Source organism: Myxocyprinus asiaticus, chromosome 45, assembly GCF_019703515.2.
Source record: "Myxocyprinus asiaticus isolate MX2 ecotype Aquarium Trade chromosome 45, UBuf_Myxa_2, whole genome shotgun sequence".
NCBI classification, from domain to species: Eukaryota; Metazoa; Chordata; class Actinopteri; order Cypriniformes; family Catostomidae; genus Myxocyprinus; species Myxocyprinus asiaticus.
Genome location: NC_059388.1, coordinates 5527346 through 5543967, shown reverse-complemented (window position 1 = coordinate 5543967; position 16622 = coordinate 5527346). Strand labels below are relative to the sequence as shown.

The 16622-nt window shown below is 43.1% G+C and overlaps 1 protein-coding gene across 1 annotated transcript in view; it reads left to right on the top strand.

Moving 5' to 3' along the window:
• LOC127435314 (IQ motif and SEC7 domain-containing protein 3-like) overlaps positions 1-16622 on the top strand; it is a 151054-nt gene that overhangs the window by 108839 nt on the left and 25593 nt on the right. The window contains exons 9-10 of the mRNA XM_051688705.1: positions 2386-2485; positions 10701-10862. Coding sequence (XP_051544665.1) covers positions 2386-2485; positions 10701-10862 — 262 coding nt within the window. The remainder of the gene's footprint in view (positions 1-2385; positions 2486-10700; positions 10863-16622) is intronic.

Sequence of the window (16622 nt, the reverse complement as noted above, 5' to 3'; positions counted from 1 at the left end):
TGAGTAAATATAGACATTACTTTGAATTTAAGCGAAAAAAGAATAAAATTGTGAATTATTTTAGAAAGTAACTAAAAGTAAAGTAATTAGTAATGTGATTACTTTTATATGAAGTAATCTAGAAGAAGTATGCTTACACATACAAGGAATTTGTCTTGGTCACAGGAGCTTCCAGTGTACAACAATACAATACAATACAAAAACAGCAGCAAGACATAGATAATAATAAAATTACAATAATAATAATAATAATAATAATTATACACATACGTACAGACACACACATACATACACACATACACATAGGTAGTGCAAATCTAATAAAATCTGTTATTGGTTATGTACAGTGCAAATACAAATCTGTTATGTACGGTTTTTTTTTTTTTTTTTTCAGAGGAATGAAATGGCAGAAGAGGTTGGATGTGTTGGATAAATATAAAAAAGTCTAAACTGTGTATTGCACATAGTTATTGCTCAGTGGTGCAGTTTAACTGTTCATGAGATGGATAGCCTGAGGGAAGAAACTGTTCCTGTGCCTGACGGTTCTGGTGCTCAGAGCTCTGAAGTGTCGGCCAGAAGGCAACAGTTCAAAAAGGTAGTGGGCAGGGTGGGGTCCGGGGGGGGGGGGGGACCAATAATCCTCTCAGCAGTCCCAACTGTCCTTTGTAGTCTTCTGATGTCTGATTTCGTAGCTGAACCAAATCAGACACTTATTGAAGTGCAGAGAACAGAATCAATGACTGCTGAGTAAAACTGTATCAGCTGCGCCTGTGGCAGGTTGAATTTCTACAGCTGGTGAATTAAGTACAACCTCTGCTTGGCCTTTTTCACAATGGAGTCAATGTGGGTATCCCACTTCAGGTCCTATGAGATGGTAGTGCCCAGGAACCTGAATGATTCCACTGCTGCCACAGTGCTGTTTAGAATGGTGAGGGGGGTCAGTGTTGGGGTGTTCCTCCTAAAGTCCACAATGATCTCCACTGTTTTGAGCATGTTCAGCTCAAGGTTGTTTTGACTGCACCAGACAGACAGCTGTTCAACCTCCCTTCTGTATGCAGACTCATCGTCATCTCGGATGAGGCCGATGACAGTGGTGTCATCTGCAAACTTCAGGAGCTTGACAGAGGGGTCCTTGGCGATGCAGTCATTGGTGTAGAGGGAGAAGAGTAGTGGGGAGAGCACACATCCCTGGGGGGCACCAGTGCTGATTGTACAGGTGCTAGAAGTGAGTTTCCCCTGTCTCGCAAGCTGCTGCCTGTCCATCAGAAAGCTGGTAATCCACTGACAGATAGACATGGGAACAGAGAGTTGGTGTAATTTATTCTGGAGTATAGCTGGGATGATGGTGTTGAAAGCCAAACTGAAGTCCACAAAAAGGATCCTTGCATATGTCCCTGGTCTGTCCAGATGTTGCAGGATATGATGCAATCCCATGTTGACTGCATCATCCACAGACCTGTTTGCTCGATATGCAAATTGAAGGGGCTCTAGAAAGGGTCCAGTGATGTTCTTCTGGTGGGCCAACACCAGTCTCTCAAATGATTTCACGTCCACAGACTTCAGGGTGAAAGGTCTGTAGTCATTAAGTCCTGTGGTTTTTGGTTTCTTTGGGACAGGAATAATGATTGAGCATTTGAAGCAGCATGGGACTTCACACTGCTCCAGTGATCTATTGAAGATCTGTGTGAAGATGGGGGCCAGCTGGTTAGCACAGAATCGAAGACACGCTGGTGAGACGCCATCTGGGCCTGAAGCTTTCCTCGTCTTTTGTTTCCGAAAGACGCAGATCACATCATCTTCACAGATCTTAAGTGCAGGTTGAGGAGCAGGAGGGGGGAGGAGGGGGGTTGCAGGAGGTGTTGGTGTTTGTGTTACGTGAAGGTCAGAGTGGGTGTGGGGTGTGAGATTGGGCCTTTCAAATCTGCAGTAGAACACATTCAGGTCGTCAACCAGTTGTTGGTTCCCTACAGGGTTGGGGGTAGGAGTCCTGTAATTTGTTAGTTGTTTCATGCCACTCCACACCAGAGAAGTAATTAGTAATTTGTAATGCATTACTATTAACACTGACCATGTCTTAATATAGTTAAAAACCCATATATATATATATATATATATATATATATATATATATATATATATATATATATATATATATATATATTATACAAATGTATACAAATATATACAGGAAAAAATTACAATATGAAATATAAAATAACCAAATATTAAGTTTTCTGAAGGTTAAATACTTCATTTGACTAAAAAATAGCATTTTTTGTTCCACGCTATTGTATTCTTGGTGCCGTACAGAAAAGCTACACATCTCAATAGTGTAGCAATATTACTCTGTGACTGTGGATCTAATAGATTATCTTTCCTCCACAGATTTTGAAACTGTGTCCAAAGAAGAAGAGTTCAGCTGCCTACACCTTCTGCAAAGCTATGGGTCTGCTAGGCATGCAGTTTCACCTGTTTGAGAACGAATGTATGTATGAATGTAGAGTGTACGTATACAGTTTTGTTGTTTGAATAGACATTGAAATGTACAATATCAACATATTGGCAGCTTCTAAAGCATAAACCCTTAAACGTATGATTTAGAGACGTAGAAGTCTTAACGAATCCTCTGAAAACTATTCGGAACTAAAATCTCTGGAAACTTTCAGGAGTATCACCACAGTTGGCCAAGCTCAATAATCAGACAAAATTCCAGAGCGGCACCCTCTTTTATCAGTAAGTGATAGAGAAACTTTTAAAGACCTTTATACAGTTTTATCTATTTATTAATACAGATTGGACTTTTAGAACTAATAATGTCAATTGCACTCTTTGTATGGCTAAATTTGAGGAGTTGTAAACATTTGTATCGAACCTCTATATCTTTAATGTTGTAAAAGCCCTTACATTTTAGATGCTGTCCATTTGTTGTACATTTATGTGTCTATCCATATATACAAAACTGTGTATACTATGAAAACCTGTTACTACTAATGAAATCACGTTCATCTAGCCTAGCTGGAGACAGGTCCAAATTGTCCAAATTCCTTTACTTTCAGAGTATGTACTGCATTTGATGAAAAACTTACTTTTCAACTGTTGATGAAATATAGTCTTTAGGTATGCAAATTTGTAGTATAAACAGATTCCTGGACAAACTAAATCCAGAGTGTGGCTATTGTCCTTTGACAATATGTATGATCTTTGACCTAAATCGTACCAACAATAATCGCAAACATAATTTACTCTGGTGTTATTATTAAGTGTTTATTCAGCATTTTGAATCTGATGGCTTCTCAGCTCCCATTGTCTTCAGTAACAGTAAAGCTACTTAAGAATCTAAGAAGATGCAGTAGGTCACCCAGGTTTTGTGCATCCTACTCTTTTGATGTACTCCCTTTACATGATACAGTATATTGTAAAGAAGTATGTTTATTTTGAAGTGGAGCTTGACTATTATGGTTCTTTCAAACACCCGCCTCACTAATTTACATCCAACAAAGGAAATACCAAATGATAAATGAAGATGGTGGCAGGCATTGAAAAAACCCTATCATTTTCCAGTTAAGGTAGTCACAAGCATCTCATCTCTCTTTCTCTCTCTCTCTCTCTCTCTCTCTCTCTCTCTCTCTCTCTCTCTCTCTTTTTTTTTACACAAACTCTGATGGCAGCTGGTCTGTAATTAGAGAGATGAGTGTTATGCCTCATACTCTTATTTCTCCACAACTCAAATCTGTAATGACTGACTGAAAAGAGTGGACACAACAAACGCAAATGAGGAAACGCACAAAGAAGCAAACATGGAGATTCCAGGGAGAACAGCTACAGAAAATAGTAAATTATCACTGAATTAGTCACTGTAGTGAAATAGTTATCCAAGTTGTGCAATAGGGCAATATATTAGAAATTGCAATATTATGCATTAAAGGCATTCATAATTCCTTATAATGCATGATTAATTAAACTAATTCATCATAAATAAACATCTTTGTTTTGGGAAGCCCCCGAATTCCTAGTAATTACATTGGCCTATTATGGAAGACAAAAGCATTGAATAGACATTACTAAAAGTAACTTCAGTTCCCTATCTGTCACTCACTCGACATTGTGTCGAAGTAGTGACACTAGGGGTCACTCTTGGGAGCCTCGGTCCTTCTACCTACGGGTATGAGGCCAGCACGGCTAGCACTGGGGGCGATTTGGGGACCCCAATGGGATCACCTCCGCCGGGTATCCCCCCACGGACCTCCCATTCCCCAGCACGCTCGTCTGCCCCGACTGGGCGTCCAGATGAGTCTGCCGGCTCGTCTCATGGCGAGTTCGACTTCTTGTTCGGAGCCCGCAAAGCTGATGAGCTCTCGAGCGCAGCATCGGAGAGCGGGATCATCCAGTCGGACGCAGAAGCCTCAGCTGGGCTCCCCCCTCGGGGACGATTGCCCAGTCACAGGCTGATGCGGAAATAATGGACATGCTTTCCCGGGCGGACGCGAGCGTCATGCTAGAGTGCAGCCCTCCGCTCTCCCCTGAACCCTCGCGGCTCGATGATTGGTTCCTGAGCTCGCGGTGCTGCTCAAAGCAGCCACACCCCACTCCAGTCCCTTTCTTCCCGGAAGTGCACGAGGAGCTGACAAAATCGTGGGAGGCACCTTTTACTGCCCGGTCCCGATCTTTCAGCTCCCCCGCCCTCACTACCCTCAATGGCGGGGCGACCAGGGGCTATTCGGCGATTCCCCCCATGGATAAGGCGCTCGCGGTGCACCTATGCCCGCAGAGTGCCGCCACCTGGCGCGAACACCCAAAGCTCCCATCCAGGGCCTGTAGGTTCACGTCGTCCCTGACGGCCAAAGCCTATAGTGCTGCTGGACAAGCCACCTCCACCCTGCACGCCATGGCTCTCCTGCAGGTCCACCAAGCCAAGGTGCTAAAAGAACTGCACGAGGGTAGTTCCGCCCAAGATTTGATGCAGGAGCTGCGCTCGGCGACTGACCTCGCTCTCCGGGCTCTGAAGGTCACGGCGCGGCGGGACACATCGCGTGGTCATCATGCCAATCTGTCACCGCCTCTTCAGCCCTTGGACTGACCTCACGGTTCTACACGCAGGCGTTCCCCTAGAGCAGGTCTCCAGGCGTGTCGTGGTCATGAAAGACACTTCCAAGATGGGCTGGGATGCTATTTGCAATGGGCACGCAGCCGCCGGCTTGTGGACGGGCCTGCGGCTGCATTGGCACATCAACTGACTCGAGTTGCTAGCAATTCTGCTCACCCTGCAGAGGTTCCTGCCATTGATCCAGGGCAAGCACATTTTAGTTCGGAAAGACAACACGGCAACGGTAGCATATGTCAACCGTCAAGGCGGCCTGCACTCCCGTTGAATGTCACAACTCGCCCGCTATCTCCTCCTCTGGAGTCAGCAGCACCTCAAGTTGCTGCGAACCACTCACATCCCGGGCGACCTCAACACTGCAGCGGACGCGCTGTCACGGCAGGTTACCCTCAGGGGAGAGTGGAGACTCCACCCTCAGGTGGTCCAGCTGATCTGGAGTCGATTCGGACAGGCACAGGTAGACCTGTTTACCTACCAAGAATCCTCCCACTGCCCGCTCTGGTACGCCCTGACTGAGGCACCTCTCGGTATGGATGCGCTGGCACACAGCTGGCCCCCTGGACTGCGCAAATATGCGTTTCCCCCAGTGAGCCTACTTGCACAGACCCTGTGCAAGGTCAGGGAGGATGAGGAGCAGGTCGTCCTGGTAGCACCCTACTGGCCCACCCAGACGTGGTTCTCGGACCTCACGCTCCTCGCGACAGCCCCCCCGGTGAATTCCCCTGAGGAAGGACCTTCTTTCTCAGGGACGGGGCACCATCTGGCACCCGCAACCAGACCTCTGGAATCTCCATGTCTGGCCCCTGGATGGGACATGGAAGACCTAAGCGGTCTACCACCCACGGTGGTAGACACGATCACTCAGTCTAGGACCCCCTCTATGAAGCACCCGTATGCCTTTAAGTGGCGTCTGTTCGCAAAGTGGTGTTCTTCCCAACGGGAAGACCCCAGAGATGATTGGTCAGATCGGTGCTTTCCTTCTTGCAGGAGAGGTTAGAAGGGCGGCTGTCCCTTTCCACCTTGAAGGTGTATGTAGCCGCTATAGCGGCACACCACGACACAGTGGATGGTAAGTCCTTAGGGAAGCACTTCCATCAAGAGGGTAGGAGACCGGAAAGCGTTCTCTGTCAGTGAAACGTGCCTGGAGTTTGGTCCGGGCTACTCTCACGTGATACTGAGACCCCAACCGGGCTATGTACCCAAGGTTCCCACGACCCCTTTTAGGGATCAGGTGGTGAACCTGCAAGTGCTTCCCCAGGAGGAGGCAGACCCAGCCCTGACGTTGCTGTGTCCGGTGCACGCTTTATGCATCTATTTGGATCGCACGCAGAGCTTTAAAGTCTCTGAGAAGCTCTTTGTCTGCTTTGGTGGACAGCGGAAAGGAAGCGCTGTCTCCAAGCAGAGGATCGCCCACTGGCTCATTGATGCCATAACTATGGCATATCATGCTCAGGACATGCCGCTTCTGGTAGGGCTACGAGCCCATTCTACCAGGGGTGTAGTGGCCTCCTGGGCCTTGACCAGGGGTGCCTCTCTAACAGACATTTGCATAGCAGCGGGCTGGGCAACACCCAACACCTTTGCGAGGTTCTACAACCTCCGGGTGGAACCGGTTTCGTCCCGTGTAGTGGCACGGACAAGCAGGTAAGTCCGGGACAGCCAGCCGGGTGTATCGCTTGCACATATTGCCTTTCACCTCCCTTGAGCTGAAGACGTGTGCCATTAACTCCCAGTAGTGTTCACAAACTGTGTTCCCTGGCTGACTTCCTCCGAGCCCTGTGACAGTCGAGTTTTCGGAGAGACTCGCTGTCAGCCCAGTACACGTGCTAACTAAAGCCCTGTACTGGGGTAGGTGCTCCGCATGTGGCAGTTCCCCGTAGGTAACCCCATGCGACGTATGTCTTCCGCTAATTCGTTTCCCGCTAACTGCATCTTCCTTGGGCGGAGGCCCCTCTGCCCCAGTCTCCGTGCTTGTAGTAACTCCTCCCCCATAGGGTAGGACCTACCATGGGACTTCTCCACATGGCATACTTCTGACATAGCTCGGCAATACCATGTGACATATTTCCACTTAAATACCCCTCCTCTCTCTGGGCGAGGTGTGGTCTCTGCGGTGTCCTCCCCTTGGGAGGGACACCCCCCCGACTAGACCTGGTCGGCCCAGTCGGATAATCCCCCTTTTTTTTAGGGAGTGGAAAAAAAGGGGATAAGAAGCCACGACTGGGCTAGCCCGTCTCTATCTTCTGGGATATCGACTCTATCGACTTGTCCCAAAGCACCGTTCAACACTCATAACTGTGTTGGGGGAGGTTACGTGTCGGCCTGTTGCACTGGCTACGAGGCACACAGTGGTCTGCCCATCACACACCGCCAGTTCACGTAACACAGTTCAGCCAGTTGCTGCATTTTGTATAGGGACCTCTAGTGTCACTAAACTGACACAACGTCAAGTGAGTGACAGATAGGGAATGTCCTGATTACTTGCGTAACCTCCGTTCCCTGATGGAGGGAACGAGACGTTGTGTCCCTCCTGCCACAATGCTGAACTACCCACTGAAATAGCCGGACCTTGTCTTGGCTCCTCAGTATAAAACCTGAATGAGTGGTTGCATACCAGCTCCTTTTATACCTGAATGTCTGGGGGAGTGGTATGCAAATTTTATATGTAATTTTCATTGGCCTTTTTTCAAAGACCAGAGGTGTCTCGGGCTCCCAAGAGTGACCCCTAGTGTCACTACATCGACACAACGTCTCGTTCCCTCCATCAGGGAATGGAGGTTACGCAAGTAACCAGGACGATTTCAATATATTGTTTCATTTCAATATCATTGAACAACATCCTTAGACTTAGAGGCTGTTTATACAGGATGTGTTTGCACATTCCATCTGCACATTTATTTATTTATTTTTTGCTATATGTACACATTTATCATATAGACATCCTTGGATGTCGTATTGCACTACACTGTTTTTCAGTTTAGTTCAATCCTCAAATACGTGTCTTGAGACCCTTGTTTTTGTTGGATTCCTTTACGCTCCATCCAGCTCTTTTTCAAAGCAAGAACGCATCATGTTCGAATGGCTCCTTACTTATTCTGTGCTGCCTACTCTAGTGTTCTGGCGCACTTAATGAACATGTTAAATTAACAACCTTAATTATAATACTTTATAATAATTATAATAACTATTATTATACCAATATACCTGGTTACACCTTTACAGATTAAAATGCATTAAAAAATGATTATGATGAGGAGGAGGGTGTGGCCGGGCCGTGATGATGCACGGGTGGCGCTGAAGCAGCTAATCAGTGGGAGAGCGAGATAAAGGGGAGCCGCACAAGAGAGACATGCACGCGGCCACGTTGCATGCATGTCTGTGTTTGTTTTATGTTGAGATCCTTATTAAACTTTGTTTACTGTTCAGCCGGTTCCTGCCTCCTCCTTGCCCGTCCTTATACCGTTACAATGATATACACACAGGCTGCCAAAAGTTTGGAATAATGTACAGATTTTGCTGTTTCGGAAGGAAATTGGTACTTTAATTCACCAAAGTGGCATTCAGCTGACCGCAAAGTATAGTCAAGACATTACTGATGTAAAAAAGAAAACAGCACCATCACTATTTGAAAAACATCATTTTTGATCAAATCTAGACAGGCCCCATTTCCAGCAGCCATCACTCAAACACCTTATCCTTGAGTAATGCTAGATTACTAATTTGGTACTAGAAAATCACTTGCCATTCTATCAAACACTGCTGAAAGATTTATGGTTCGTTAAATTAAGATTAACATTGTCTTTGTGTTTGTTTTAGAATTGCCACAGTATGCAATAGAATGGCATGTCTTAAGGTCAATATTAGGTCGAAAATGGCAAAAAAGAAACAGCTTTCTCTAGAAACTCATCATTTAATCATTGTTTTGAGGAATGAAGGCTATACAATGCTTGAAATTGCCAAAAAACTGAAGATTTCATGAAAATCTTCAAAGATTGGTACACTGGTGTACACTGCAGTCTTCAAAGACAAATGAAAACTGGCTCTAAAAAGGACAGAATGAGACATGGAAGGCCAGATGTACAACTAAACAAGAGGATAAGTACATCAGATTCTCTAGTTTGAGAAATAGACACCTCACATGTCCTCAGCTTCATTGAATTCTGAAGAAGACTCAGGGTTGCAGGCCTTATGGGAAGAATTGCAAAGAAAAAGCCACTTTTGAAACAGAAAAACAAAAAGAAAAGTTTAGAGTGGGCAAAGAAACAGACATTGGACAACAGATAATTGGAAAAAAGTGTTATGCATCTTAAACCCATTGAGATTTTGTGGGTCAGCTAGACCGTGAGAAGTGCCCGAAAAGACAGCCACATCTATGGCAAGTGCTACAGGAAGCGTGGGGTGAAATGTCACCTAAGTATCTGGACAAACTGACAGCTAGAATGCCAAGGATCTGCAAAGCTGTCATTGCTGCACGTGGAGGATTTTTTGATGAGAACTCTTTGAAGTTCTGGAAAAAACAATTCAAACTGTAATAGTAATTTTCTACGTTATTAATGTCCTGACTATACAATGTGATCAGTTGAATGCCACTTTGGTGATAATTCCAAACTTTTGGCTGCTAGTGTACCTCATGAAATTTGGTGATGATCCATCTCTTTAATGTATTTTACTCTTTGAAGATAACATTTACACTATATACTTTAATAATACTCATATTTTGTGTGATTTATTAGCACGAACATCATTATTCCAAAGAAAAATAAGTTAGGCTTGGTCTTTCTTATCTTGCATCAAAATGTAATAAATATTTCCACCTCTGAAACAAGTTTTCTTTTCAGCTGACATCACATAGATATTTAGGCATTGTTTTAGGCTACAGCTCAGGCTGCTAGATCTTTTCTGGCATAGAACTTGGAAAAGGGGTTTTCACAATCCAACCCAGTCGATAAAATCAAGTCCTGCCCTGCTACTTTTTCTCATAATTCATATTTTTATGGAAGTCATATGGGTTGCAAATGCCATTTTATATTGACTTCAAAAGATAAAATCATCAATACATGAGTATTAAAATCTATTAAAACTGTTGTCACAATTAGTTACAAGAACATAGAACTGATTAGTATTAATATTAGAAGTAAGTTGTGAGGCATTATGAATGCATTACAATACATAACATGTACATAACAACACAACATCTTTATAATGTGTTACTGTATATAAAGAGACTCTCAAACTTGCCAACAATATATACCATATCAAACTCTTAAAGTGATGGTTCACAAAAAAAAAAAAAAAATTCTGTCATCATTTACTCCTCATATTGTTCCAAACCTGTATGCCTTTCTGTCATCTGGGGAACACAAAGGAGACATAAAGGATTTAATTTCATTGTATGGAAAAATACATGTGAATGGTGACTGTGACTATCAGTCCTTGTCATTCTGCCTAACTTCTAAGTCATATGGGTTTGTAAAGACATGAGGGCGAGTAAGAGATGACAGAATTAGAAATTTTGTGTGAATTATCCCTTGAACTTACATTATTTTTAAGCATTGCTACTTACTGCATTACATTGTTTCTCTGTTATTTTCTGTTTCAGACTATCCTCACGCAATCACCATCTTATCACCAGGTTCAGGCTCTGATAAGAAGCAGGTGTTGAATTTCTGTGCTCAGAATGCAGAGGAGCTGCTGAAGTTTGTAGAAGACCTGAAGGAGTCCATTGCTGAGGTGTCAGAGATGGAGCAGATACGTATTGAATGTGAGTGCTGCATTAGTGTCAAAATATTATGTATGAGAGTTATTGACACTCATAAAGAGTGTTTCAAACTGTATTGTTTAAAGTTCTGGGCTGGGAACTGAAAGGTTGTAAGTCCGATACCCACAAGAGTTGGTCCATGAGCCATCATCATTGTTTCCTTGATAAAGAATTTACATGATTATTCCTGTAATAAGTGAATTGTAAGTCACTTTGTCAGGAACTGGTTCAGGAAAGAGGACCCAAACAGGTGAGTACAATGTCAGTCAGTTTATTTACAAATTAAAGTGCAAAACAGTCAGGATAGGCCACCGAGTGGAAAACCCGGTAGAGGCTGTGGTGGGTGGGGGCTGAGGGGGAAGTGGTGAGTTCCAGGAAGGAGCCGGGCAGCCACACACTGGGAGTGAACAATGAAGGCCGGGGAGCCTGAACTGAGGGTCCATAACAGAGAGGGAGTCAGCCAGCGAAGGAGAGAGAAGCTGGGGTGTTAGACAGAGGAACAGGAGACAAGGGAAGGAGACCTCAACGAAGGGGAATCTGGGAGTTGGTCTGAGGCATTTGAGAAGGTACTGTCTAGAAAAGAAACACAAAAAACAGACAGGCAGGAAAAACACAGACAGATCTAAGAATAACACTCAGAAGTGCTGGACTGCTTGGTGCTAATCTGGCACAGGACTGAAAACACAAGGTGGTAAATTACGCAAAAAGGTGATGAGGGAGATGAGGAACACGTGCCGCTGGTTGTTCGTGGCTGCTCTACAATCACCCATGCAAGGAAACCTCAATTTTCAGCCAGCACATGGCACCTGTAAACAAACAGACACGAGTGAACACTGAGATACAAAAACAAATAGAGCAATCTCATGGCATACTAACCCAGAATCTCGACAGGCACGCTTGACAGGTGGAAATTGTCAATGAGGGAAGCATCCAGAATTTTCAAGGCTGTGACCCAACATCTTGCCTCTGCTCTGTAGCCCATCAGCCCAAAAAACATGAGGATTGTGCTGTACTAATCAGGAATGCACCAGAACAACTGAGGCGAAAGGGGACCTGATTAAATAAAGCACAGTCTACTCATGGTTGACCAAAATCAAAAGGCCAGGATGGAGACTAGGTTAACTCTCCCCAAGAGTTTGCCATTCAGACTGCTATCAACCAAAAGAAGTCCAGTTCAATCACAGGAAGACCCAACTGGTTGGTTAAGGAGGAGTCAATGCAGTTCCCCTCAGCCCCAGAGTCATAAAGACGGAGCAGTGATATTTAAATTCTCCCCACTGCATCACAGCCGGGAGGAGATTGCAGAGTGTTGGGGCCAAACCCATTGAGGTCAGGCTCACAAGTATGCCTGTCTACTGGTGAGCTGTGCCTTTTACTGGCCAGGAGTTGGAGAAGTGATCTGCTTTGCCACAGTACAGACAAAGGCCCTTGTGTTAGGGTCTTCTCTGTGGACAACCAAGTCCAGCCAAACTGCATGGTCTCAGCATACAAAGATTGCTCTGGATGGGCAGAGGCAGTGCTGGAGTTCTGAGGTCTTCCAAGTCCCAAAGATGAAAGAAGCACGATTGCGCTAGGGAAATCTTAGCCTGTTGTCAACATGGATGGCAAGACTCAGGTCATCGAAGCATGAGGGTAGATCCAAGGCATATATTTCATCAAGTATATAGTCAGAAATCCCATGCAGAAATCTATCCCATAGTATGGACTTGTTCCAGTCTCCATTATCGGCGAGGGTACGGAAATAAATGGTGTAATCGGAGACCGAAAACTCTCCCTGATTGATTTCACACAGCTGGCCCTGGAGAGCAAGGTCAAAAACCTTCATTTCAATTTAGAAAAAATGGAACAGAATGAGGCCTGGGCATACCATATTGCAGTGCCCCACTCATGGGCCCATCTGGTAAGCAGTGTAATCACATAGGCCACCTTAGAGTCCTCAGAGGGGATTGTGGAGGGCTGCAGAGAGAACACCAGAGAGCATAGGGAGAGAAATTATCTACATGATTGAGGAGCACCATTGTAGGGCGCTGGAGGATTAAGACAATGCTCAGACAGCAGGGGGGCTGAAGGCACAGCAGTTGGACCAGACTCAGACAGCTTTGCAGCTGTTGAAGTTGTTCGGTGAGCTCTGTGAGGGGAGCTTCCAAAGCTTGGTTGGTGGCACTCAGCTGCTCCGTATGGCGACCATGAAGAGCTCCCTGCTGGGTAACGGCTGTGCCCAGATCTGACCAGATTGTAATGCCAGGAACTAGTTAAGGAAAGAGGACCCAAACAGGTGAGTACAGTGTCAGTCAGTTTATTGACAAATTAAAGCAGTGAAAGAGTGAAGGAAAGAGAAAGCAGATCAGGCAGAATGGGTGGCCGAGCGGAATACCCAGTAGAGGTTGTAGTGGGTGGGGGGGAGGAGGAAGCGGCAAGAACCTGCAAGGAGGCTAGCAGCCCCACTTTTCTAGGCAAACAACGAAGGCCAGGGAGACTGAAGTGAGAGCCCAGGGTGAGGAGGGAGTCAGCCAGCAAAGAAGAGAGGAGCTGGGCTTTTAGACAGAAGAACAGGAGATCAGGGAAGGAGACCTCAGCAAAGGGGAGTCGGTTGGAGGCAGTTGAGGAGGTGTTGTCTGGGAACAGACACACAAAACAAAAAGACAAGAAAACACAGACAGAACTGAAAATAATGCTCAGAATGGCTGGACTGCTTGGCGCTACAACACAAGACAATCTGGCAGAGGACTGAAACACAAAGGGGTTAAATAGGGAGAGGGATGATGAGGGAGATGAGGAACAGGTGCCGCTGATTGGAGAGCAGCCCTAAACAATCAACCCTGTGAGGAAACCCCTGCTCACGGCCAGCATATGGCACCTTTAAACAAACACAGCACTGAACAACAATGAGGAATACAGAGATACGAAGACAAATAGAGCAATTCACAGGCATACTAAACCTGAATTCTGACACACTTTGAATAAAAACATCAGATAAATAATTAGTAATGAATACCGTAAAAATTCCAGGTAGCAAAAACATCTCTGAGTAACGGAATACTGTACATGTAATGGGATTATGTATTTAAAATACAAAATATTAGTAACTGATTTCCACTACAGTTACAATTTAAATAATTGGTAATCAGAATACAGTTACATTCAAAAAGTATTTTGATTACTGAAGAGATTACTTTGCTGTCACTCAGTTGTGAGTGAAAAGGTGGAGGAACATTCCCTTGGGAGCTTAATAGAATAGTTACATCATGTTTCTACAGCTTAAAAAACAGTTAGAAATGCTTTGACAGATGAAACATAAATGCAATAAATACACAATTACATGCCATGCCAATTGTTTTTTTATTTTTTATTTTTTATTTTATGCAATTAGGGTATTTTTAAAAGAAATGCTAACCAACATAGCCTTTAACATCGTAAAGAAAGATACAAATAATATATTTTCTGCCTCATTCTATGAACATAATAAACATATGATCAGAAAACGATGTCGTTATGTACACTCTGTGGGGGTTTTGAAGTTTGGCGCAACAAAAATAGTCAACCTTTTGTAAATTGTCATGTGAACATTTAGCTTTATGCTAAGCTAAAATGCTATTTCTAGCATTTACATGCATATGTTAGCAGGCATGAATGTATTATATAATTAATTCTATAAAGAAAATTCACTTTAGATCATAACTTTTTTCCCTAAGACCTTTGATATTAGGGCAGAGATGTACTGCAAAAATTTTATTCTTAATGAGAATTTAAATATTGTTTTTCTGTAAAAATATCTACAAATCCTAAAAACAAGATAAATTTACTTGAGTAGCAAAACTGCATATGTTATTTCGGTTTTTTGTCAGCAAATGTATGTTTACAGTGAAGTGTATTTTCTTACTTAATTTACTTGTTTATAGTCAAAACAATTGAAAAAATCTACCAGTGCTGAAGATGTAATCCAAAGTCTTTAGATTACATTACTGACCTTAAGTAATCTTACAGAATACATTATAAATGACATTTTACAGCATGTATTTTGTAATCTGTAATGGAATAATTTATAAAAGTAACCTGTAAACATGCTACACTGAATGTGCTACATTTAGGGTCACAAGCTCTATTTCACATGTTGTTGCATTATAAAATTTATCAAAATGCAATTCACAATGGATGTAGGCCTTTGCATTCTTAGCTATAACACTATAGGGGTGCTATGACTGGTGTTGTCTTGTGAAACTACTTTCATGACAGAGCAACAGTTTGAAAAGTATCTTGCTGAGCAAGTTAGTTAAACTGGTTACATTTATAGCAAGCTACCTGAATAATAACACATCTGTTTTAATTGCACAGTCATTTGAAGGTAACTCTATCACCCCCTTGAGTATTGAGATTTCTTATCACCACAGTAACACAAGAACACACTGTATAGTAAGTATATATTGTACGTCAGGGCCAAATGTTTGCAATGTGTTGGCCTAGTTTTGCAGAAATAATATTTGCATCACATTTGTGATTATTATATGCAAGTGTAAATTATAGAATATGACTTAACATTTATGCATCTTTATACTTGGTCCCTTTTTCTTTGTGATCTGAATCAGCATTCATCTCTTAAATCCTGGACAGTGTTTCCATGGTAACAGAGTAAAGCTGCCCATTTGCTGGGTTAACAGAAGTAACCCAGTTGTTGACAACTGCAGTAAACCAGATGCTGGGTGACACTTCTAATAAATAAAACTAGATTTTTACATTTTCTGAAGAAAACGTGCCTTTGTACACTCTGCACACTCTGCACTCTGTGCAGAACTCATCACCACAATGCTTGAGTGTCATAAATGGTAACATGCCACAGCATTGCTAGATTGCTAATGTTTTATGGGTGGCTGCCAGGGTAATTCTATATTGTTAATATGTTATGAGTGGCTGATAGATGGTTGCTTATATCTTTTTTTTTTTCTTTTGCCTCTAATTTTGGCCAACAGAGTCCAATTTTTTTTTTAGCACAACTCAATAAGACTCATGATTTCTGATATCATTAATGTCTGAAACACAAACAGTGGGATGAGTTGTGTGCCAAAGTTTAATTCTTATGATTAGAGGGTTGTTCAAAACCCCAATCCCAAGTATAATTAATAGTAATAGTGCTCTAGCAATTACCACTAAAAACAATCAACCCAACAGTACTTGCAACTGCAGCGTTTCATGTAATAATTATCAATACGGTAGATTTCCGTATTGCTCCCTCATTTCCATTTTACGGTCACCAGCACAGTGTTATCAAGTGTGTTCTATTTACGCAATACAAAACAAACTACAAAACAAAACTCACAAGGAAGAACAAAACAAAACCAAAGCAAGACAAAACAAACTAAAAACAAACCAACAGGGGACCTGGACAAGAATCAGAACAAGTCTAGAACAAAACACAACAATCCGACAGGGAAGATAAAACAAAGGAGAGAATATATAGAGGAAGGGAAGATTGAATACAGGTGCTGCTGATCAACTAATGAGCAGAGCAAATCAGCATTGCCATAGCAATGGACAATTTGCATATGTTTGCTCTCCCTGTACATCTGTCCTTTAGGACTCACACAGAGATGTTTTGTTTGGTACATAATAAATTGAATGTAGCCTTATTACAATGCAGTCAGGCATTCAAATATCCTCCAAAGTAATAAAGAAAGAAAGACCAGGAAGGAGGAATAAAGAGTTCTTGAAACACATTTTAAGATTTTCATGAGGGAGAAAGAGAAAAAAAAAAAGAAGACAGACAGAAAG